Below are 24,238 nucleotides of genomic sequence, written 5' to 3'. Positions count from 1 at the left end.
CTAACCAATGTCTACTTTAAATTTTGTATTCATTTACTTTTGGCTGCCCTGGGTCATTGTTGCTGCATGTGGGCTTTCTCTAATGGTGTGCGGTCACTGCAGTGGCCTCTCTTGTTGCAGAGCAAGGGCTCTCGGGCACTCAGGCTTCAGGAGTTGTGGCTCATGGGCTTAGTTGCCCCTCAGCAGGTGAAATCTTAGTTCCCAGACCAGGGATCAAACCCATGTCCCCTGCATTGGTAGGCAGATTCTTAAACATTGGACCACCAGTGCTGTACTTAGTTGCTCAGTTGTTTCGGACTCTTTGCAACCCCATGGACTGTAGCCCCCAGGCTCCTCTGTCCCTGGGGATTCTCCAGGCAAGATCACTGGAGTGGGTTGCCATGCCTTCCTCCAGGCGATCTTTCCAACCCAGGGATTGAACCTAGGTCTCCTGCATTGCAGGAGAATTCTTTACCCTCTGAGCCACATGGAAGCCCAAGAGTACTGGAGTGGGTAGCCTATCCCCTTTCCAGGGGATCTTCCCCACCCAGCTATCGAACTGGAGTCTCCTGCATGGCAGGTGGATTCTTTACCAGCTGAGCTACCAGGAAAGTCCTCAAAAACCTACTACTAACTGAAACTTATGTATCTTGTATAAAACTTTGGAAATTTCACAATTAAGCAGTATGACAGTCATTTTGCAGGAGAAATTGAGAATCAGAGAGGTAGTGTCCCCTGTTGGAAGTCACACAGCAGCTCCACGGTAAAGGTCTGACTCCCATGTCTTACACTGGACCTTCTGGAACATGCCTATTGACCCCACGGAGTCAGATGGTGAGCAAGGGGCTCATCAATGCCTACTGAATGCATGGACGGTCTTCTCCCAGACAGTTGAGACCCCTCCCAGCACTGACATTCTAAGATCTGTGGGTTTTGCAAGTGAACACCAACATGTATGGAAGTTTGGAATGTCTTTTGAGCCTTGCCACCATTCCGATTTCTGTCTCAACCCCTACAAATGCCAACGAAATGGGAGGTTTTCAAATTCCAAACCAGGCCATGGGAAATAAAGATCCCACAAAAGAAAGAAATTGACTTTGACAATGTGAGAACGCTAAAGCTACACCAGGTGGGGAGCAACAGGAGTAGCCTTCTGTTCCAAGCTGGCCTCCCCACCCGCGCCCACCCGGTCCAGGAGATGCTGGGAGCACGGTCGCAGGCAATGTCCCCAGACATCAGAAGTGAGTGCGGGGACAGGAGCAATCAGACGAGAACACAGGAGGCAGACTCTGTATTTCCCTCTCCACCTCTCCCTGACCCTGTCCCAGCTGCCATCAGAAAAGGACCTGATTTGACATCATTTCAGCCCTTCTCACCATCCTGCTGAGGCTCCTGAAACGGGGAAACAAGAAAGAAAAAAAAAAAAAACTCTAAAAAGTAAATAATAGCATTTGTAGGGCTTGCTATGTTCAGGCACCTCTAAGATTTTCCGTTTCCATGGTTTATAATGCCTAGCAGAGTCTCCTTGACATTTTTGAAACACACCAGACACACTCCTACCACAGGGCCCATGCACTTTCTGTCCCTTCCGCCCAGAATACTTTCCCCTAGATATCCACATGCTTCAGTCCCTTACATCCTTCAAGTGTTTAAATATCACCTTCCCAATGAGATTGTCTCTGACCACTCAACTTAGAGTTGCAAAAAGTCCCCGGCAGCCTCCAAAGCCCTTTCCCTACTTTATTTTTCTTCTCATCACTTATCTCCTAAAGTGCCTTCTAGGGACTTCCCTAAAGTCCAGTGGTTAAGACTCCTCGCTCCCACTGCAGAGGGCACAGTTTTGATCCCTGATAGAGGAACTAAGAGAGGAGGGCATGGCAACCCACTCCAGTATCCTTGCCTGGAGAATCCCCATAGACAGAGGAGCCTGGGGGGCTATAGTCCACGGGGGTCACAAAGAGTCAGACATGACTGAGCGACTCAGCATAGCACAGAGGAACTGATATTGGACATGCTGAATGGTGCGGCCAAAAAAAGAAATAAAAAGTAATGAAATGCCTTCTCTTCACCTAGGGTCTTCTTCACTGTCTTCCATTAACTGTCAGCTCCACTAGGCCAAGGGTTTGTGTCTATTTGGTTCACCACTGTATCATCTCCAGGACCTAGAACCATACCTTGTAGGTACTCAGGAAATACCTGACTAAAATGAAATCCAGTGGAGTTAAAGACACGTGACTCAAGACGGGCCAATGATAGCAGTGTAGTGACGTTCCCTTGGCCCTGAGTGATTCATTCAGAGACGGATGTGTAACTTAATCCATGCCAATGGGAATCTTCGCTGGGATTTATGGTATACTTATGACGAGTATATCAAAACTCAACAACTTGTGTGCTTTAAACATGTACTGTTTCTTATGCATCACCTACACTTCAGTAAAGTTGGAAATAATTGTAAAGTAGATACACAATAGGCAAAGTATTAAATCAGTAGCAGCTTATAAATATCTACGTAGCGAGTGGTTTTAAAAATCCAGTATTGGTGGAAAATAAATGGTTGTGTCTATGCTTTAAAACATTAAGACAACGTTAGCAGTAGGACTTTCTGCAATTATTGAGTCCATGTTCTGTATCTGCACTGTCCAATACAGCTGCCACATGTGGCTGTGAACATTTGAAATGTGGCTAGTGGGACTAATAACTGAATTTTTAATGTATTATTTTCATTAACTCCATCAAGGTGAAAAGACACATGCTGTTATTGTCACATATTGCCACAGCACAGCTTTACAACTAAAAGTTTAAAAAAAAAAAAGTTATTTGAAAAAAAAACTGTATAGTTGACATACGCTGAGCATACTCTAACATACTCTGAGCCGTGCACTATTTATTACCTTATAAGATGCATTTTATGGAATTAACAACCCCATTGTACAGATGAGGAAACTGAGGCTCAGAAAAGGATATAGATAACTTAACCTGATTGCAACAGTGAGGACTGGTTGAGCTAGGATTGGGGCTAAGGTGTCTTTGACTCCAAGGCAAGGCCCTGCCTTCTGCCTGCCCGCCCACCCATGGTCCAGCCTCCACCGCTCCCACCTCACTTCCCTCACCTCACCTCCAGCCCACTAGTTGCCTGCTACCCTTTTCTTGAACTCCTCATTGAGCAGGTTCACAATTGTCTGTAGCTTGGCCTCATCCACAAAGCCATCACCATTCTGGGCACAGAAGGGAAAGAGCACAGACTTGTATGTAGGTCTCTCACCCCCTGGGAGCTCCAGCCTCCCTCCCTGTCCAGGAACCTTGCTCAGAATCACCTTCTTTGAATGTATCAGTTTCCCATCCATAAACACTTCAAACTCCCCTGTAGCCTGGGCAGATATTTCTTCCTCCTGGGGAGGGAATGGTGGAGGTTAGTGGAGGCAAAGAACTCCCCTCCAAGTCCCTTGGAGTCTTGGAGCCCTGATTGCCCCCCACTGTCCCAAGCCACCAGCACACTCACGAAGATTAGAGAGTTTGGAAATTGCTGCTCCAGACTCTTTCTCAGTAGGATGTACTGTGGGGAGGAGATGGGATTATGTGGTCATGGGATCACAAGGTCATAGGTCTTGAGAAGAGGGAAAACAGGAACCCCTTCCAGACATCGTGGCTCAAACTCCCCCCACCTCCAAAGCCAAAACTACTTACCCGCAGGCTGTAGCTTCAGAGGCCACTGGAGGCCGAGGACAGAGAGGAGGGAGGCAGAGAGAGGTGGAAGGAAGATACATCATTAGAATCTCCTGAAGTCCAGAGGGACACTGTGAAGAGCTAAGTCAGATCTCGTCCCTCCCCTGCTCAGAAGCATCTGAACACAAAAATAACAGAGTCCTTCCCATGGTCCACAAGTCCCGACAGGATCCACCCCATCACCTCTCTGCTCCATCTCTTCCCTCTGTCCCTCTGGCTTCAGCCACAGGGACCTCCTAGCCCTTCTTTCAAAGCTCCAGGGCTGCCTTGCCTCAGGATCTTTGACCTGGCTGGTCTCTCTGCAGAATACTCTTTCCCTGGTAGCTCAAAGGCTCCTTCTCGCCCCTCTTTCAGATTTTTGGTCGAGTATTGCCTCCTTGTGGATACTCCAGCTAACCTGTGACACCCACCCACCCCCACAAGATGCCTTTTGTCCATAGCACTGGTTACCTTCTAAGATACTAGATAACTTGCCATGTGCTGTGTTTATTGCCCATTTCTGCCCCTCCACATCAGAATGTCAGTGCCACAGCCATCTTTGTCTTATTCACTACTGTGTCTCTGATGCTGAGAGTAGGGTCAGCACATGGTAGGTGCTGAATAAATGGTTGTTCAGTGAATAAAATAATGAATGAATCCATGGAGTCAGAGAAAGAGAAAGAAGATGGAGAATTCCCTGGTGGTCCAGAGGTTAAAATTTCACACTTCCACTGAGGGGTGCACGGGTTTGATCTTTGATCCTTGGTCAGGGAAGCTTTGCGTGCAGCACAGGTTTGACCAAAAAAGGAAGAAGAAAAAGGAGGACATAGGCAGAGAGAGGCGGAGGAGAGGGGGAAAGAGAGAAGGAGAAAGAGCTACACATCACAAGGGGAAAGAGAAACAGGCAGTGAGTTGGAGAGAGAGCTAGAGAGAAACCATTGCATGGGGGCGGGGCAGGAGGGGTTGGGGGGCACTGGAGGGGAAGACAAAGCCTCACCCCCAGCCACCTTCAGTCCTGGGTCTCAAGGAAGTCAAGGAAGGTCACTGCTGTTTACTCTCGTCATTAACACAAAGATTCCACTCTGGGATCACAAACGTGAACCCCTCTGGCCTTTGTATTCAGTGGGCCCCCTTTCCCTTGCTACCCAGATCCCCCTACTTCTATCTGACCCTCCCCACCCCACTTGGTAGCCTCATCATGGAGAAGTTGCAGCCTAAGACCCACCTCCCAAGAAAGGCTGTTTCTAAGCCGTCAGCCTCTGAAGTTCTCCCACTCCTCCTCTTCCCTCTTCCTGCCCCCATCTCCCGCCCCCACCCCAGGAAAACATGGCTTGGCTCAGCCCTCTGTCTCCTGAGACCTGGCCCACAGGGGCAGGAGAGTGAATGAATGAACCCAGAGCTTTCTGGTCCCAAAGAGAATGGCAGGCCCAGAGGCGGAAGCAGGGACAGCTCTTTACCAGTAAACCACTCGAACCATGATCTTGTTTTCCGCTTTGAGGTTCCCACTGATGGAGGCTAATGCGGTGGCAGGAACCGGTAAGATGGCCTGGATGGCCCCTAGGATGGGCGTCCCTGGGACATGTCCAGAAGAAGAAGCTATCAACTTGGTGGTCGATGGGTCTGTCCTCAGAGGGGACCCGCGGGATGGGGACTGCAAATCAGTGGCCAATGGAGTATGAGCAGGAAGGGGCTCTTGGATGGGAGGAAATCCACTGGTGGCTGATGAAACTTGCTTCACCCTCGGGCTTGGCTCAAGATTCTTGGCAGGTGACACAGTGAGCGTGGGTTCAAGTTCCAGGGACGGGCCCGAAGGCAGAGACGAGTCAGGGAGGGATTCCAAGGCAGGAATCAGGACCCGAGATGGGATCGGGGTTGGGATCGGGTCCGGAATTGGGATTTGGACCGGGGTCGGGGACTGGATCAGTGTTGGGGTCCCGATCGGTGTCGGGATCCGGACAGGAGTCGGAGGCCGGACGGGAGTCGGGGGGCGGACGGGAGTCGGGGGCCGGACCGGAGTCGAGAGCGGGACCGGAGTTGGGGTGCGGACCGGAGTCGAGAGCGGGACCGGAGTTGGGGTGCGGACCGGAGTTGAGGGCGGGACCGGAGTTGGGGTCCGGACCGGAGTTGAGGGCGGGACCGGAGTTGGGGTCCGGAACGGAGTTGAGGGCGGGATCGGAGTTGGGGTCCGGACCGGAGTTAAGGGCGGGACCGGAGTTGGGGTCCGGACCGGAGTTGAGGGCGGGACCGGAGTTGGGGTCCGGACCGGAGTTGAGGGCGGGACCGGAGTTGGGGTTCGGACCGAAGTTCGGGTCCGGACCGGAGTTGGGGTCCGGACCGGAGTTGGGGTCCGGATGGGGGTCAGGGTCTGGATGAGAGCCGGCGTCCGGACCAGAGTCGTGATCCGGGTCGGGCCCGAGTTCGGGCCCGCAGTCGGAGTCCGAACTTGAATGGAGGTCCTGCGCTGGGTCGAACCCCGGACCGGAGTCGAGGCCTGAGCCGGGGTAGGGGCTGGGGTCCGCGGCTGGTTGTTCATGGGGTCCCGCGGCGCACCCCAGGTAGCCGGGGTGGCGATCCCTCCCTACCCTCCTGCCTTGGGGCGGGAAGAGTCTCATCCGCACTGGATTCTAGCGACCACAATGGGGCGCTGTTGCGCGGGGTTCCATTGGGCGCGCGGATTCTACCGCCCCGAGCCGGGGATGGGGCGGGGACCTCTGGATCTCACCTGATAACTCCCATCCCACGAATCCCTACCTCCAGTTGCCAATGTCCTTAATGTTCAGGCATTCACTATATGTTTATCGAGTGCCTGCAGTGTGCACCCTCCTGAGCTGGGTGACTCTTCAGACACAGCAGTCAGGAGACCGTGTCCGGAGATCAGGCTCCCTGTACAGTAAGGGAGATATGCGTGAGTCCGACTCTGCGACCCCAGGGACTGTAGCCCGCCAGGCTGCTCTGTCCATGGGAGTCTCCAGGCAAGAATACTGGAGTGAGTTGCCATTTCCTCTTCCAGGGGTTCTTCCTGACCCAGGAATGGAGCCTGTGTCTCTTGCACTGGCAGGTGGATTCTTTACCACTGAGCCACCCGCAAAGCCCAGGGGAGATATACCCAAACAATGACATTCCAGTGAGGTCAGAATGAGGGTGACCTGGAGAAGAATAACAACAGATCTTACATTCACATAGCACTAAATGCTATACACATGCCCATAGCTGGAACGCGGCAGAACCAGGATTCAAACCACAGCTATCAGACTCCAGGGTCCAGACACAGAATCCTGGATACAGGACTCTATCACACTGTGAGCTCCTCCATGGTGGGAACTCGTCTGGCTCCCTGCTGAATCCCCAGCTCATACAATAAGGCCTGGCACACAGTAGGCACTCAATAAATGTCTTTTTATTTTGAAACAGCTTTTTAAATATAATTTTATTTACTTCCCTGGTGGCTCAGATGGTAAACCATCTGTCTACAATGCAGGAAACCCAGGTTCGATCCCTGAGTTGGGAAGATCCGCTGGAGAAGGAAATGGCAATCCACTCCAATACTATTGCCTGGAAAATTCCATGGACAGAGGAGCCTGGTAGGCTACAGTCCATGGGGTCGCAAAGTCAGACACGACTGAGCGACTTCATTCATTCATTCATTCATTTTTGACTGTGTTGGGTCTTTGTTGTTGCTCAGGCTTTTCTCTAGTAGCAGTGAACAGGGACTATTCTCTAATTGTGGTGCTCAGGCTTCTCACTGCAGTGACTTCTCTTGTTAAGGAGCACTGGGCTCTAGGATGTGCAGAGGCTTCAGTAATTGCGGTTCCCTGGCTCTAGAGTATGGGCTCAGTTGTGGCACACGGGTTTAGTTGCTCCATAGCACGTAGGATCTTCCCAGACCACGGATCGAACCCGTGTCTCCTGCACTGGCAAGTGGTGGATTCTTTACCACTGAGCCACCAGGGAAGCCCCTGCAACAGTTGTAACACTTCCCAGAAGTTGGGAAAATAGTACAGAGAATCCCAGTGTAACTGTCACTCAGCTTTCCTCCATAACAACATCTTAAGTAACCATAGTACGTGATCAAAACCAACTAGTCCAATACTATTAGGTCAGGTGCAGACCTTATTCAGATTCATGCAAGGGTTTCAAGCAGAAGCCTACAGTGCTTCTCAACCTCTGAGAGTCCTTCCTGTGCTAATTTTTGGGCCTGGGTTCCCAAAACCAGGAGGATCAAGAAAGACTGAACTTTCTGTGTGATGCTGGGTAAGCCTCTTCCACATCTTTGGGCTTTAGTTTGCTCCTCTGTGAAATGAACTTGAAGTAGGCTTTCCTCTTATAGCATAATATTGAGAACTAACATTTACTGAGCAGCTATCATATGCCAGCCTCTGTTATAAAATGCTTGTAGTTATTAACTCACTACTCACTAACTTCTGAAGCAGATTCTATTACTAGTCTCATTTTACAGGGGAGAGAGGTAAAGTGACTTGTTTGAATAAGTGGCAGAACCAAGATCTGAACCAAAGCAGTCAGATTTCTGTGTGTTTGCAAGCTTTGGGTTTTGTTTGTTTGGGCTGCATCGGCTCTTAGTTGCGGCATGCTGGATCTTTCCTTGTGGCCCATGAACTCTAGTTGTGGCACACAGGCTCAGTAAGCTTGCGGTGCACAGGCTTTATTGGATCTTAGTTCCCACTAGGGATTGAACTCCTGTATTCCAAGGCAGATTCTTAACCACTGGACCACCAGGGAAGTCTCTGGCTAGGTGAGGTGGTGGGGAATTGTCTTTGTTTTTGCATTTTTTTTTTTGGAGTGGTCATTTAGGTTACTTTATTTCCTATTACCATTGTGCTAAATGCAGTAAGTGTACACCTGAAAGATTTAAAGCTCTGCCAAAAGAGAAAAAAAGGACCAGTTTCTCCTTGGTGTGGAATACCTTACACCTGAGTCCTCTGGGCTCTCCCTCCTTTCACCTTTAAAGTGAAGGATTTGTACCAGAATAACTTTATCTTCCTTGCAAGCACTGATCATCCAAGATGGTCTTCCCTGCCCCAGAAGCTGCTAGCTTAGGCTAAGCCTACAGCAGCCTGTGAGGAAAAGCCATGGAACAAATCCTGTTTTAAAGGGCCTGCTGACTTGGGTGTGGAACTCTTCCCTTATGGTGGTGAATCAGAACTCTGGCCATCGCTCTCTGATAATCCATCACTGTTCCTGTGATGACTCAGAGATGTGTACAGCAATGGTGCCAAGATTCTGAGACAGGTAAGGCATCCTTAACACAAGGAACTACATCAAAGAGAGAGCCCATGGGATTCAGCTGCCCGCTTTCAGATTTTACGCAGTCGTTGATCAAAAACACATGATGAGGGTAACAACTTTCCATCTTTGCTTTTAAACTGAGTTCTGCACTCTGGGCAGATGGCATAATTTGTTCAAGGCAGCAAAGACTTGGGCTCTGAAAAGCAATTTGTCTTTGAAGGAATAATGGGGCTGGTGTTGATGTCTGTCTTTAATCTCAATTTAAATATTATTTGATGATAGGCTTTTGCTTCCATGTCCATATTCCCCCCCGCCCCGCCTTTTTTTTTCTTTAATTTTTACTTTTTGGCTGTTTCGTGTGGAATGTGGGATCCTAGCTCCCCGCCAGGAATCAAACCTGAGCCTCATGCATTGGCTGCATGGAATCTTAACCACTGGATCACCAGGAAGTCCCTCAATGTCCATATTCCTTAATGGTACAGATTATCCTCATAACACAGAAATTCAATATGGTGAAACGTGAAAGAGGAGTTTGTACATATAGGTATGTATTCAACATGATATCTGCCAACTAAATTAAAAGAATATATGTAAATCAACTAACTTCAATAAAAAAATTTTTTTAAAAGAATATGTGGATCCCTTGGCTGATGGCCTTCATAGAAGGACTCCTTCATTTGTTATTACTTTTCTCACCGTTCTCTCATCTTTCACCCCTATGATTTTGCTCATTTCCAAAGGTGTTTGGGCACTGTCTCAGCCATTAGAAAATACGGGGAAGGAGGACTGGCAGAAATTGGCTGATGTGGGCTTTTAAAAAAATTCATTTATTTATTTATTTGGCTGCACCATACCACTCAGAAAAGTGTGGAGTCTTAACTACTGGAGAGCCAGAGAAGTCCTGATGCAGACTCTTTAGCTTCAGTGGTCGAAGTAGTATTAGATGTATCATGCGCTGTTTTAGGACAGTCCTCAAATTTAGGAAGATATCCCCGTCTCTACTAGATCTTAGATTTGCTCCATCTTATTAGGAAGGAGCAGCAACAATTACCCCACTCTCTGAGCCTCCCATTCCTCTGTAGAATAGGTTCTTTCTGTTCTCACCACCTGGTTCTGTTTTTTTGCCTGCCACGTACAGTACTTACATCTAGTATTAATAACAAACCCTGACTTTTGGTCGAGAAAGGGACACTCTTTTGCTCACGTATTCCATGTGATTTGAACAGGCTAACCTTAATCCCCCCCACACACCAGGCAAATGGCCAAGCCTGGCCAATCAAAATAAGTCATACTTGTCTGGCCACTAGTTCAAGTAAGGCCATGTGACAAGCCAGGGGCAGTGAAAGCCCATCCATCCTACATATGAAGTCCTCCCAGAGATAACTGGAGAAAAACATTGAGCCTCTGAACTCAGCCCTGCTGAAGCGACACCTGCCACGGGATTTTCAATTTTATGAACTAATACATTCTCTTGTTTATTTAAACAACTTTGAGTTATTTCCGACCCTCTGCAACAGAGTCTTGTCTATTATTCTCAGGAGACAAAAATCTATTCCCTCAGCCCCAACACCACATACAAAGCACTCAACTTGATGAGTCAAAGCTGATCAAACTAAGAGCTTTTATAGCTGTCTCTGGAGGGATAGGGAGAGAAAGAGAGACAGGATATAAATAACCACTATGTACAACTTTCAATGGCAAAATTCTCCCCGTCACCCTTTCCAGCTTGAATTCCTAAGTGTCTGAAGCAGAAAACTCAAAAACATTCAGGTTCTGTTTCCACGTGCTCATGGAGAAGGGCCAGGTCAAGCCTAGAAACAGAGTAAGTAGGAAGTATTAGAAAGGGTTGCCTCTGGGACTTCCCCGGCGGTCCAGTGGTTAAGAATCCAGGCTTTCAATGCCAGAGACCTGGGTTCCATGCCTGAACCGGAACTAAGATCCCCCAAGCCAATGGGTAGGGCGAAAATAAGGGGAAGGGGGGCTGCCCTCTGCCTTTCCTCCCTCTCTCCAGTGACTGGAAATCAGTGGAGAAGCTCAAGCCTGAAGCTCCCCACCTCTTGAGGCCCAAAGGTCATCTAAAGAGAAGATGCCAAGGAGCTCAAAAGGACACTTAATAGGGATGCTGCTGCTGCTGCTGCTGCTGCTGCTAAGTCGCTTCAGTCGTGTCCGACTCTGTGCGACCCCATAGACGGCACCCCACCAGGCTCTGCCATCCCTGGGATTCTCCAGACAAGAAACAGAACTAAATCAAGTGAAAACTGAGAAGTGGCCTTTAGAATCTTCCAGAGACTCTACCCACCCCCACCCCACACCCATTTTACGGAGAAAGGGGATCTACAGCTAAAGCAGGGGCTGCCTCTGTCCATTGTGCCCAAAGTGCGCAGAGGCGGGAGAGGTGGGTTAACTACCTCCCGAGCATAGATGGAAGGAGCAGATATGACGTAAATCGAACGAGCGTCTCCATCTTCAGGGTGACTCCAGTCTGAGGATGGGCTACGGGGGAGAAAAGTAAGATCTAGACCCTTTAAATTCTCATAGCCTGTTTTCCCACCCGCCACATAGAGGAACCCAAAGCCAAGGGACTTGTGAAACGACCCAACCAGAAAAAGGCTGGAGAGAAACGGACCAATCAGGAAGGTCCATCAAGGACTCAGGTCAATTGCACCACAGAGATTAATGAAAGCAGCCAAGGAGATCAAGGCTTACGTCTGCGATCGAGCCCCTCACCTCGGGCCGTCCCCGGGACCTTCCTGCGTCCTCATGTTGTTGAGTGCATCAGGAAGCGCGTGGACCGATGGCTCCGGGGTCCCCGCCAACAAGCGAGGCCCAGTATCCCGGCTAGGGCCACGGCGTCGCACGTGGACCAGCAAGAGCGCAGCGCTGGCCAAGCCCGCGGCCACCAGCAGTCCCAAAGCTGGCGGCAAAAGGAAGCGCTGTGGGTCCCCCTGTCTCAGGCCGGGCTGGGCCGCCGGCAATGCGCCCGCGCCGTCGGGGTGAACCGGGAACTCGCACCGCGCGCCCATGTAGCCCGGCGCGCAGGCGCAGACGAGGCCGGAGAAGTGCGCGTAGCAGCGGCCGCCGTGGGCGCAGGGGCGCGCGGCACACGGGTCGGCGCGCTCCCGACAGTCGCGGCCGCCGAAGCCTAGCGCGCAGGAGCAGCGGCGCGCGCCGCCTCCCTCCAGGCAAGTGCCGCCGTTGGCGCAGGTGTGGCCGGTGCAGTCTTCCAGGTCGTGCTCGCAGCGCGGCCCCGCGAAGCCGGCGCGACAGCGGCAGCGGAGGGCGTGGCCCAGATCCAAGCAGAGTCCGCCTGCGGGGAAGGGAGCGTCAGGGAAGCGGCTCCCCCGACCCACCCGCGCTTCTTTTTCTCAGCTCGGAAGTCCCCGCCCTCACCTCTTCTCTGGGCCCCCTCTATCTCGTTTAATTCAAGGGCTCTGGGAGTTCGCCTGGAAAGCCAGCCCGCCTCCTTTCCCCCCGAGTGGTCTTGGATTGACTGAGCCTCACACCTCTGTTTGTCTCTTTTTGTCTCGGCTTTACCGTACTGAAATAGTTAACAGTTCCAGAACGACGGGTCTGAACCACCTTGCCTTTGCCCATGCCTCCTCCCCTTTCTCATCCTCCTTTTCTCCCATTCTTTTCCCCTGCTCTCTTCTCAGATGTACTCAGGCGCCCCCTCCTCCCGGAAGCCATCCCTGATTCTTCCTCCATCCCAGCCCTGCGCTCCCTTAGCCACTGTTGGCTCTGTCTGACGACGACTCTGTCTTCCCCTCTGGACTGATACCCCTCTGAGGACAGAGCGCAGAGCTGTCCTGGTCACTACTGTGTCCCCCGTACCACTCAGCCCAGAGTAAACACACTCAATGAGTGTTTTGGAGAGCAGTGGGCTTCTAAAAGGCTTCCCCCGTGGCTCCGTTTGGGAAGATCCTCTGGAGAAGGAAGTGGCAACCCACTCCAGTATTCTTGCCTGGGGAATCCCACGGACAGAGGAGCCTAGTGGGCTACAGACCATGGGGTCACCGAAAGTCCCACACGATTTAGCGACTAAACAAGTATTATAAGAAGAAGAGCTCACTGAGCCCTTCACATTCCTGATCTCCTTTAATGTTGTAATACCTATATCAAATCAGTACCCTCCTGTGGCTCCATCTCCCTCAGGGTAACACCAAAATCCTCTCCGTAACCCATGAAGCCCTACAGGCTGACCTCCCTAACCTCATCTCTGAATCAACCCTCACTCACTCTGCTCCAACCACATCCACTTCCCCACCGTCCTCAGCACATTCCTGCCTCAGGGTCTTTGCACGTGCTCATCCCTCCTCCTGAAACATACTCTTCCCTCAGACTCCCACATGACTCCCTCCCGACCTTCAGCATGGCCTTCCCTACCCATTCTAGCTGACGTGTCAATCTGCCAACCATACACACTACTCCCCACCCCCCGCCCCTGGCTTTATTTTTCTTCTTAGGTTTTTATCACCATCTAACCTTTGTGTGTCTGTGTGCATGCAAAGTTGTTTCAGTCATGTGCGACCCTATGGACTGCAGCCTGCCAGGCTCCTTTGTCCATGGGATTCTCCAGGCAAGAATACTGGAGTGGGTTGCCGTGCCCTCCTCCAGGAGATTCAAACCTGGTTTGAACCCCAGGGATCAAACCTGCGTTATGTCTACCTGCATTGACAGGTGGGTTCTTTACCACTAGCGCCACCTGGGAAGTTCCTCTATGATGGTAGAAGTTTCCATCTCATTTCCTACTGCATTCCCAAAACAGGGCCTGGCACACAGTGGATGGTCAACAAAGATTTCTGAGATAGGAATAGCATCTCACCCAGTTCACAGAACAAACTGAGGCTGGGCAGCCAGGGGGAGAATCACTTCCTCACGCCTCAGGGCAGAATCAGGATCCGCCTACCCTGCCCCGCAACTGTGTGAGCCAAGCCCTTTTCTTGCCCACTGACCATGCAGGGTCCCCCACCTTCATCCCTCACCACTCTGTTCTCCCCACCTCACCATTCCGGCATGGCTGCAGGCTGCACCGGTCCACCCGCTTCTCACAATTGGAGCCTTGGAAACCCAGCGGGCAGTGGCAGATGTAGGCAGAGTCAGGGTCTGCGCCCCCCACACACAAGCCACCGTTGAAACAAGGTCCATCCGCACATGTCACCCCGCTCACCTCACACCGCAACCCGTAGAACCCTCGGGGACAGGTGCATTCGAAGGACCCCAGGGTTTCCTGGGCACAGGCAAGAAGACTTGGGATCAGCATTCCCTTGGAGTGAAACCCCATCCCGCTCCTCACTCCGGTCCCACCTCCCAGGTCACAGAGGCCTCCTGGGGAAGTCCCTGGGCCAAGACAACCCCTCTGTTCTGTGTTTCTGGGTCTGCCCACCCAGCCCCACAGAGGGGAGGCTCTGGAGGCCCAGAGAGATTCTATTCCCACCTCTATACCTTTGCCGATCAAATGCTGCCCGCCCTGTCTGCCCTCCCTGGTGCTGCCTGCATGGCCCTGGCCTAATTCCAGATCCTAGCTCTAAGCCCGCCTCCTCCGTGAAGCCTTCCCTGGGTCTCCCCTTCTCATACCCTCCGTCTAACTTGAACGCTGAGTGTTTGTCACTGGCCCCCTCACTGAGCTCTGCTTCATCGCAGGCTTACCCCCACCACCACCTTTGCTTCCCCTAGGCCACTCATCTGGTCTAGCTTCTCCAGTCACCCCCCATCCACCAAACTGGACTTCAGAAGCCCAGCCCCGGCCCATCTCCAGGAAGTCTTCTCTGATGCTCGCCCATCCCGAATCCTCAACTCACTTGGTCCCACCACCCTTACCTGAGCCCTGACTTGTTCCCTACCCCACAGGATCCCTCAGCATTCCCACATCCACACCTTTAGGTGCCACCCACTGGGTCTGCTCTCTCCAACGCCCATCACCTCATCCTACTTCAGAGCCCCAGATGCAAGCTGGAGACCTCCAGGAAGCCCTCCCTGATAGCTAGCCTCCCTGAGGCCGCTGTGTCATGGAGCCCCAGACAGGGGACTCCTCGAGTAAAGCATGGTCCAGGATGAGGTGGGAGGGTTGATACTGACACTACAGCTGCCCCCATTGGCACATGGGTTCCCATCACAGGGCCCAGGCCCAGGCACAAGGCATCCAGTGGTGGCAGATGATGGGCCCCTGGAGCTGAGGCAGCTGCTGCTGGAGACAGGGATTGTGCAGAGGGGCCCAGTCCAGCCCTCCAGGCATCGACACTCATCGGGCTGCTCACAGAAGCCGTGCTCTGGGCTGCAGCCTGCTCGACACACCGCTGTGGGGGGAAGGAGAGGCAGAAGGAAGAGGAATATTGATGAAGGGCAGAGTCAGGAGGATAGGAAATCAGAGACCATTCTGAGCACTTTCCCTGCAACCCTTGTTTGATCTTTGTGACTGACAACCCATTATGCTACCTGGTATTGAGACCCCCGTTTACAGACAGGGAAATGGGGCCCCAAGAGGCGGGGTGATTCACCCAGCAAGGAAGCAGTAGAGGGAGGATTTAAAACCCAGACCGATGAGTTCCAGAGTCTGTGCTCTTGGAAGGAGAATGGAGTGGGGGCTCCCAGGTCTGAGCCTGGAGAGAGGGAAAGGAAGAAAGAAGATTGAGGAGGGACCCCCCAGCCTTTCAGGGGAAATGGGAGGGCCTTGGATTAGGGCGGGTCTGGGAGGATATGGTAAGCCTGGGAGTTCTAGGGGCTCAGACACTGGGGTATCCAGGTAGGTGGGGATCCCAAGCTTTAGAACACAGTGGGGTCTGGAGTGCAATCGCAGGGAGCGGGGATTGGTGGGGCAGGGCGGTGGGGAATGGGAGGAGATACCCAAGTTCCTGAGTAGGAGTAGGAAAGCCCCAGAATTAGAAAAGCTTTGGGGTCTGAGCATCGGGAAAGGGGTGTGAGTATGGATTACGGGATGAACTGGGGGTACAAGATGGGAAATGGGTGTGAGATTCCAACTGGGGGAGACAAGAGTGCTGGGAAAAGGGAACGGGGCTGGAGCGTCCAGGCAGGGCTTTCCCTGAAGGTGGTAGCTGGATCCTGGGAGCGGGCTGAAGACCCTGAGTGGAACTGGGGAGAGGTTCTCGGGTCCCCAGTTCCTTGAAGCGGGTACCAGGTTGTGAAAGGGGCTTGGGGGCTGTGACGGGATGGGGTGGGGTTGAATGCAGGACTCACGCGGTGCCTCACACTCGTCCTCAACGGGCGCGCAGGGACGCATTTCCGGGTCACATCGCAAGGGAGCGCCACGCGAGCGGCAGAGGCGCGCGCACGCAGCCCCGACGGCCGGCGGCTCGCAGCGCGCACGGTAGGAGAAGCGCAGCTCCCAGGCGCCTGCGCGTTGCACGTCCCGGGTCCACGGGCCCCCAGCTGCCAGAAGACGCCGGCCGGCCACGCGCGCCAGCAGGCTCCAGGCGGCACCTGCGGGGAGAACGGAGATGTGCTGGGATGCGGCCCGACTCAGTCTCGGGTTGGAGACGGAGGGCGCAGGCTCGCACTCTCCCTGCCCATCTCAAGGAGGTCAAAACACGCCTTTTGAGTTCTGAGGATGACAGTTACTTAGCAAGGCTGCAAACACCGCCAGTGAGCCCTGGGGATCTTTGATGACGCGATCCTGATGACCGTCATGATGATAACGGTGCTCCCGAAGCTGAAATGCCCCTGTATTTTGCCCTAGGAGCTTTGCATATTAAAGTAGTGAAGAGACCTCTTAACCACCCTGGGATGTATGATAGACACCCCTTTATGGCCAAGGGACAATGACAGTCTTTGAAGTGAGGTCAAAACACCTCCAAATTGTGCCTCAGGATCTTCTTATATGAAAATGGTGACAGACCCCCCACAGTGGGTCTTATATAGCACCAAAGTTCCCCTCCAATTAAGGTTAAGATAATCGATTGTCCCTCCCTGAAACCTCTCTGGTGAAACTGCAACGTCCCAAAGGGCTCCTGGGGCCCTCTATGTAGACAAGGTGACAGAGCTTGGCATACAAGAACAAGAAAGTAACTCATATTGGACCCTGGGTTCTCAAAATCAGATGGTGACAGAGCAGGACTGTTAAATACTATATCCTGGTCCACTGACTCAATTCCAAGAGAGTAAGAGAGCTTCTCCCGGCCCCCAACCCGCTTTGTCTGATGTCAGGACATTTCTGTATCGACACGCCAAGAATCCTGGGGCTGTCAACAGCCCGCACCACACTCTAGAACTGTGACGACACAGTTGGGGGCAGCAATTCTGTGAACACCCCACCCTATGGACAGCCCAGTGTTACTCTCCTTGACCTCACATCATGCCCCAACTCCCTGGAGCCCCCACACTCCGCAGCAAAGACCCGGAACTGAAGACACTCACCTCCAATCTGTCCACCTAACTCCTCTCTCCAGGTTTCGATGATGAGAGAGAAGGTGCCCTGGTTGGGTGGAGGAACGTGGGAGAAAAGAATGAAGACAGTGGTCAGGACAGGTACTGGTCAAGGCCAGACTTTAGGGGAAAAGAATGATGACCGTGCTGAATGCCAGACATGGACAGGACGATTCCCACAGGGACTGGCCCAGGGAAGGAATGACTTTTTCAGCTGTCTTTATTGAGCACTGAAGGACTGATGCTGAAGTTCCAATACTTTGGCCGCCTGATGTGAAGAGCTGACTCATTGGAAAACACCCTGATGCTGGGAAAGATTGAAGGCAGGAGGAGAAGGGGATGACCGAGGATGAGATGGTTGGATGGCATCAACTCAATAGACATGAATTTGAGCAAACTCTGGGAGATGGTGAAGGACAGGGAGGTTTGGTGTGCTGCAGTCCCGGGGGTCGCGAAGAGGCGGACACCACGGAGTGAATGAGCAATGACAGCTGAGCACTCACTATGTGGGAACTCGAGATACCTAGTTGAATCCCTCAAAAGGGACTGCTGTGATCTACCATGACGGTCCCCCGTTTGTTTTACAGATGAGGGAGCTGAGGCTGGAAAAGAGAAAGTCACTTCCCTAAAAGGACAGGGGTCTAGAATTTTTAAAAAAACCTGTGTTCACCCCTATGCTTTGAGGGTTGTGGGATGGGAAATAAGATTTTGGAGGTGAAAAAGTCATGGATTCAGGCCCCGACTGAAAGGTGTGAGATAAGGTGAGAAGATATTGGGGGTACCCAAGACAGAGTGTAGAAGGGCCCCCAGGTGCAAGGAAATTTGGGGATAAAAATTAGGATCCCAGTGTTTAGGGATCCCCAAGTAACACGGGGAGGGTTCTGGGAATTGAGAATTTCCAGAAGGTAAGCGTAGGGTTCTGGGAATTCGGGTTTCAAGATGTGGGTTGGGGGAGGGTGGATTTGGGATTCCTAGAGGGCAGGTTGGAGTCAGAAAATTGGGTCGCAAGAGTCGGACACAACTTAGCTGCTGAGCATGCGCGCATGGGTAGGGTTTCCGCGTGTGAGAATGTGGAATTCGAGATAGCGGTACTGGGAATTTGGAGTCCCAGGAGGGCAGGGTGTTGGAAGTTTGAGGGCAGATGGCAGCTGAGGTTCTGGTGAGGCCCCCCACACGGGAATGCCCCGGGGCTGGGTCTCACCGGCCAGGCGTCCCGGAAAGGCACGCGCAGGAGGCCGTCCGGCAGCCGCAGTTCCGGCGCTGGCGCTCCAGGTTGCGCAGTGTAGACCGGCCCGCGGGCACTCAGCGCCGCGCCCAGGGTGCAAGGAGCCTCGGCGGTCTCCTCGGAGAGCCCTGGCTTCAGGCAGACCCTGAAGAAGAGACGGCAGGAGCCCCCGGGCTTGCAGGGGGACCGCGGGGCGCCCGGACCTGGTCCCGGCCCAAAAGAGTGGATCTGCAGCTCGAAGACGCCGGCCGGCTGTGCCTGGGGCGGAGAGGGGAACCGCGTGAGGGGGACCGGGGCGGGGGAAGCAGGCGTCTCATCCTTCCCGCGCCCTGTCCCCAAGACTCCCGGGTCTCCCTCCCTCCCATACCCCCCTTCCACGTTGGCTCTGACCTGGGGAAGGAAAAAGAGCGCCAGGATCACCGTCGAGGAGAGGAGCTGGGGCATCTGCGGGGCGACCATGGCCTTTCGGGGGGCTTTGGGAGCCGCAGCTGCGGGCTTCGGAGCCTTATATCTGAGAGGACGGCTCCGCCCCTTCGGGCAGCCGCGGGCTTCGGGGACCCCAGGGGAGGAGGTCGCAGGGGAAGGAGAGCAGCGCGCTGGAGCGACAGTGAGATCCTGTCCTGGCCACAGGCGATGTAGTGAGTGTGTGATCTTACATGCCGTTGTGGGCACAACCTTGTGTGACTGAGGACAGGGTGGGGTTGGGGGTTAAGCTCGCGTGTCAGGTTGGATATGATTTTAAGACTCAGTAGGTATGTGTGTGGTATAAGAGCTACAGGAAGGGGAGGGTACACGTGACTGTGATTGTGTGTCTAGGTGAGATTGTGTAGCTCCACGTGTGCCTGAAACTGTATGGTTAAACCTCTTTGTGAAGTCGTAAATAATTCTAAGATTGTGTGTGCGGTGTGCGGTGGTGGGAGGGGCGGTCGCATGCTCACACCTGCATGACTACGAACATGATTTCATGGTTGTGTGACTTTCTGAGATTGCCGTGGCTGTGTAGATGCCTCTCCGTGCAGTTGAGTGCGTGACTGTGAGCTCCTGTATAGTTGTAGGAACCTGTGACTTTGTGGTCTGTGCAGCTGCCTCTAGGTGGCTGGGTTTGTGTACATGGTAAGGTCTGCACCAGGCTGTGAATGACTGAGGATTTGTGTGTGAAGGAGTCTGGGTGTGGAAGGTCCAGGGGTGTAGCCCTGTGTGGCTAGGATGAAGATCCAGTGTTCTTTGTGGACCCGTGTGTGCGTGTGTATGCCTGCATGCTCAAGTATGTTCCCCTCCCCAAAACAAAGCCACCCTCCCAACTCCCTGCCCCCGCCCCCCCATCACAGACGCACCAGACGCCCCGCCTCAGAGGGGACTCCCAGCTGTATGTAAATGCCGCCATCTGCCGGGCGGCCGCGCCCCTCCCCCTTAGGGCCGCAGCTGGGCTGCCCATTTGGCCTCCGGAAGGTGTGAGCAGCAAATGGGCAGGAAATTCTGTCCTCACGGATCAGGGGCCCGCTCCCTCCACTCTAGGATGAATGGAAGAGGGGGCCACCCCCGCGCCCTCCAGAAGCCCCTTAGTATTCCAGGACGTCCGCAAGGCCAGCCAGTTAGAGCAGATGTTCCAGCCCTCTGGCCATAATCATTTTACTCCGTGCCAGGTGCTGAGCAAAGCCCTTTAGATGTAGTAAACTTTTTTTTTTCCCTGCTAGAATTAAAAAAAAAAAAAATCCTACTTAGAGGCTAATAATTAAAAAGGAAAATCCAAGTTCAGTTATGTACAGACATATTCTTTTGGAGAAGGTGCTCAATCCACCACAGCTCAGTAGAGCCAGGCATACAGTGAGGGCTCTGGCATTTTTAATGAATAAAAGGACTCAGTCTAAACAGTTTGTTCGTCGTCCTGAGGATGGGAGTCAAGGAGGATTTGGGCAGGGGCGGGCCGTGGTCAATTGTGCAGAACATCCCAGCTTTCTTTGCACAGATTTTCCTTCTACTTGTATATGCTTTCCACTTCCTCCTTTCTTTAATTCTGTTCTTACCATTCGGACTTCTCCTCCCGTGGGAGGCCTTCCCTAACACTCCCCAAGGGGGTCAGGCACCCCTTGTGTCCCCACAGCCCCACTCCCCCCACGTCTCCTCTATACCAGCCGCGACCACTGTGGCTAGTAAGGTCTTTCTAAGCACACATCTGACCATGGCCCTCTCCTACATAGACTCTGCCGTGGCTCCCCAGTGCCTTCGGACTTCTGAGATGCCCCTGGTGGCTCAGATGGTAAAGAATCCGCCTGCAACGCAGAAGACCTGGGTTCCAGGGAATGGCTACTCACTCCAGTATCTTGCCTGGAGAGTCCCATGGCCACAGGAGCCTGGCAGTCCATGGGACGGCAAAGGGTTGGACATGACTGAGTGACACGTTCCCCGTACTCAACAAGTTCTGTGGCCCCGAAGCCATAGAACCTTGTAGATCACAGTTACTGGGAGGCAAATTAGGCCCTCTTCTGGGATAGGTAGAGCAGTGAGCATCCCATCCTAGGAGATACTCACGTGGAGTTTGGATAGCCGTTAGCTATTGGGGAAGGCAAATTCCTGCCCTGAATCATAACTGGAAAAGGTAACAGATTCCAGGTCTGATACAGCTCAGAAATTTTAAAGATTGTAAAAACTGCCAGCCTTTATTGAGGGTTTGTGCCAGGCCTGTTTCCTGTGAATTCTCTCAGGTCTACATGTGCACCTTAAGGGCGTTCCAAACATCTTCTTGGCTATTTAGGACTCTCCCTTATGTGCCCATCTTAGAGCCCACAGAAGGCCACGCTAAGGTGACATCTGAGCAAAGACCTAAAGGAGGGGAAGGAGCCCTATGGATCTCAAAAAAAGTTTACGAAAAGGGAATAGCAAGTGCAAAGGCCTTGGGGTGACCATGCCTGGCACTAATCTCTCCGTGGTTTGCCTCATTTCATTCTGATCTCTGCTCAAACACATCCTTCCGGGCCTTCCCTGACTGTTCAATTCAATCTAAAACAGTACTCCAGTCCCCAAACCACTCTATCTCCTTATCATACTTTTCTTTATGCATTTATTTTACCCCAAGCAATCAGACCATTTTCTGTCTCCTCTATGAAAACATCACCTTGAGAGCAGAGCTTTTTCTCGTTTGTTCACTGATGCACCCTCGTGCCTAAAATGAGGTCTGGCAGTTGGTATTTGTATTTGCTGAGAGAAGTCCTATTATTAACCTCTTATAAATGAGCAAGCTGAGACCTTGCCCAGGGTCACATGACTTGTGATTGGTGTGCAACCTGGGAATTATGCCTTAATGTTGGCCCAGTCCTGCCAACTGAAGGATGCCCTGATGCAGCTTGAGCATTTAATATAAACACCCAAGGCCACGTTGCATAAGCAGTGTCTCAGAGACCACCTGGCACCAGTCAAACGCCCTCTCCTCCCCTCCAGCTTTGACCAGGACCTGACTACACCATCCCCAAACCAGCACAGCAGCGGGGAAAACGCCTGGGGGAACCCACTGGACTGAAGCACTGCCCAGAGTGCTAGCCCTAATTCCCAGGGGCTACAGGCCAATGAACTGAGGTACTTCCTCCTTTCATGCCCCGTGGGTGGACAGATCCGAGTCTTAGTTCAGAAGGCTCCGTGTGTCACCTCCTCTGGTAGGTGAACATTCACTTGCAATGGCTCCGTCCACAATCCACTCTCCCCAGGATCACGAGCCCCAAATACGTTGCATTCAGTTCAGTTCAGTCACTCAGTCGTGTCTGACTCTTTGCGACCCCATGAATCGCAGCACGCCAGGCCCCCGTCCATCACCAACTCCCAGAGTTCACTCAGACTCACGTCCATCGAGTCAGTGATGCCATCCAGCCGTCTCATCCTGTCGTCCCCTTCTCCTCCTGCCCCTAATCCCTCCCAGCAGTTCCTATGCAATATTGCTCTTTATAGCATCGGACCTTGCTTCTATCACCAGTTACATCCACAACTGGGTATTGTTTTTGCTTTGGGTCCATCCCTTCCTTCTTTCTGGAGTTATTTCTCCACTGATCTCCAGTAGCATATTGGGCACCTACTGACCTGGGGAGTTCCCCTTTCAGTATCCCATCGTTTTGCCTTTTCATACTGTTCATGGGGTTCTCAAGTCAAGAATACTGAAGTGGTTTGCCATTCCCTTCTCCAGTGGACCACATTCTGTCAGACCTCTCCACCATGACCCATCTTGTTAAGAGTTTCCAACTCTCAAAGCTATGTGCAAAAACACAGGCCCTCCTTCAGTCTTGCAGATGCCCTCAAGTTAGGGTGTCCTGGATTTTGGGAAACTCCCTCTTGGATTACAAATGGTCTATCTCATGGTAACACTTCCAGGTGGGGGTGGGGAGTTGCAATTTTAAATTCCTTATAGACATCTGTGAGCTTTAAAAAAAAAATCTACCAGAGTTCAAAAGTTCAATCTGGCCTGCACAGTTTCAAATACATTTTAATTATTTTAACAAATACGAGGGAAGCGCTTTCTAGAAGTATTTAACTAGTATTAGTACTAAACACTGGCTGGAGCAGGAGGCTAAGACAGCTGGTGGGGGGGCCTGCCAAGATAGTACAGGATAGTTCAGCCTGTGAAGAACCAATATGGCCTGGCAACAATAAGCTCCACTGAATATACATACAGCCTCAGCATGAGCCCATTTACTCCTCCCGACCACTCTAAGACAGGTGTTATCATCGCCATTTTAGAGCTGAGGAAAGGGAGGCAGAAAGGTGCTTCCGAGGTTCCCACAGCTGCCATCTGAGTGTCTTTGTGGAGGGTCTCCATCCACCCTCAAGCCTAGCCTGTGAGGTGAGTACTAGTATTTCACAGATGTGGCAATTGAGGCACAGAGCACAGAAGTTAACTTGCTCATTTGCTTGTGACCACACAAGTCAGGGAGTGGTAGGGCTTGGATCTGAACTTGGATTTGGGAGTCTGGAGGGACTTCCCTGACTGTCCAGTGGTTGAGACTCTGTGCTTCCGAAAACAAAGTGTGGAATTCACACTTAAATGATACCCAAATGTGTCATCCAATGCAGGAGCCAGGGGCCGCAGGTGGCTATTTAAAATTAATTAAAAAGAAACAAAATTAAGAATCTCATCCTTCGGTTACCCTCGCCACATCTCAAGTTCGTCATGGCCCCACGGCCACTGGCAGCTGCACTGGCCAGTACATGGGGTGAACATGGTGGAAAGTTCCACTGCAGAGTTCTGCTAGTCTGCTGAGTTAGGAGCCAACATTTAAAACTGAGAGATTCAACATAAACATCCCCGTTCCTGGCTTCCACTGAAAAATCAGAACATCAAGCAACTCCAGGCCCACCTTAGGGCCCCAGCTGGCAGAGCCGAGCAGCAGCTGCCCCCTTGACATGAGAAGTCTCTGGTCCACGGTGCCCCACAAGCCCACACTTGATACATTTACACAGCAGCCTGGTGGCTCCAACCCCACAGCGCCATCCTCTTCTTTTTCCAAAGGGAATCTGGGGCCAAAGAGGAAGACACACTTGCGCAGACCACACGGCACACAGGAAGACACAGGCAGGGCAGGGTCCTGCTCAGGGTTTCAGATTCCCAGGCCAGGGTCAAAGACCAACCCACTCTGTGGTCGGCAGCTGATCAGCCGCTGTGGGACGAGGTCCCCCAGTGTCCCACACTGCACCCTGACATGCCCATCTGGAGACCCTCTGGACACTGGAGTG

The 24,238-nt window shown here is 52.4% G+C and overlaps 2 protein-coding genes across 4 annotated transcripts; both read right to left on the bottom strand.

The window, feature by feature from the left end:
- Positions 1–3,159: 3,159 nt before the first annotated feature.
- On the bottom strand, positions 3,160–10,408 carry SELENOV (selenoprotein V). 3 transcript variants are annotated; one of them, XM_042232030.2, is made up of 3 exons: positions 3,664–10,408; positions 3,294–3,532; positions 3,160–3,194 (listed from the first exon to the last, which is right to left on the bottom strand). In XM_042232030.2, the coding sequence occupies exon 1, from the start codon at positions 6,212–6,214 to the stop codon at positions 5,135–5,137; it is 1,080 nt and encodes a 359-aa protein (XP_042087964.1). In that variant the 5' UTR covers positions 6,215–10,408; the 3' UTR covers positions 3,160–3,194; positions 3,294–3,532; positions 3,664–5,134. The 3 variants fall into 3 exon arrangements, with proteins under 3 accessions (XP_042087964.1, XP_042087962.1, XP_042087965.1); XM_042232031.2 differs by lacking the exon at positions 3,160–3,194 and having other exon boundaries at positions 3,310–3,368; positions 3,479–3,532; XM_042232028.2 differs by having other exon boundaries at positions 3,294–10,408.
- A 121-nt stretch (positions 10,409–10,529) lies between these two features.
- On the bottom strand, positions 10,530–19,735 carry DLL3 (delta like canonical Notch ligand 3). Its single transcript, XM_015100578.4, has 9 exons — positions 18,917–19,735; positions 18,503–18,784; positions 17,293–17,350; positions 16,117–16,359; positions 15,001–15,218; positions 13,930–14,152; positions 11,653–12,232; positions 11,334–11,418; positions 10,530–10,736 (listed from the first exon to the last, which is right to left on the bottom strand). Exons 1-9 carry the CDS (start codon positions 18,983–18,985, stop codon positions 10,731–10,733), a joined length of 1,764 nt encoding a protein of 587 aa, XP_014956064.2. The 5' UTR covers positions 18,986–19,735; the 3' UTR covers positions 10,530–10,730.
- Positions 19,736–24,238: the final 4,503 nt, after the last annotated feature.

Source organism: Ovis aries, chromosome 14 (genome assembly GCF_016772045.2).
Source record: "Ovis aries strain OAR_USU_Benz2616 breed Rambouillet chromosome 14, ARS-UI_Ramb_v3.0, whole genome shotgun sequence".
In the NCBI taxonomy this organism is placed as follows: domain Eukaryota; kingdom Metazoa; phylum Chordata; class Mammalia; order Artiodactyla; family Bovidae; genus Ovis; species Ovis aries.
The sequence above is the reverse complement of the archived record's forward strand: the minus strand, read 5'-3'. Positions and strand labels throughout refer to the sequence as shown.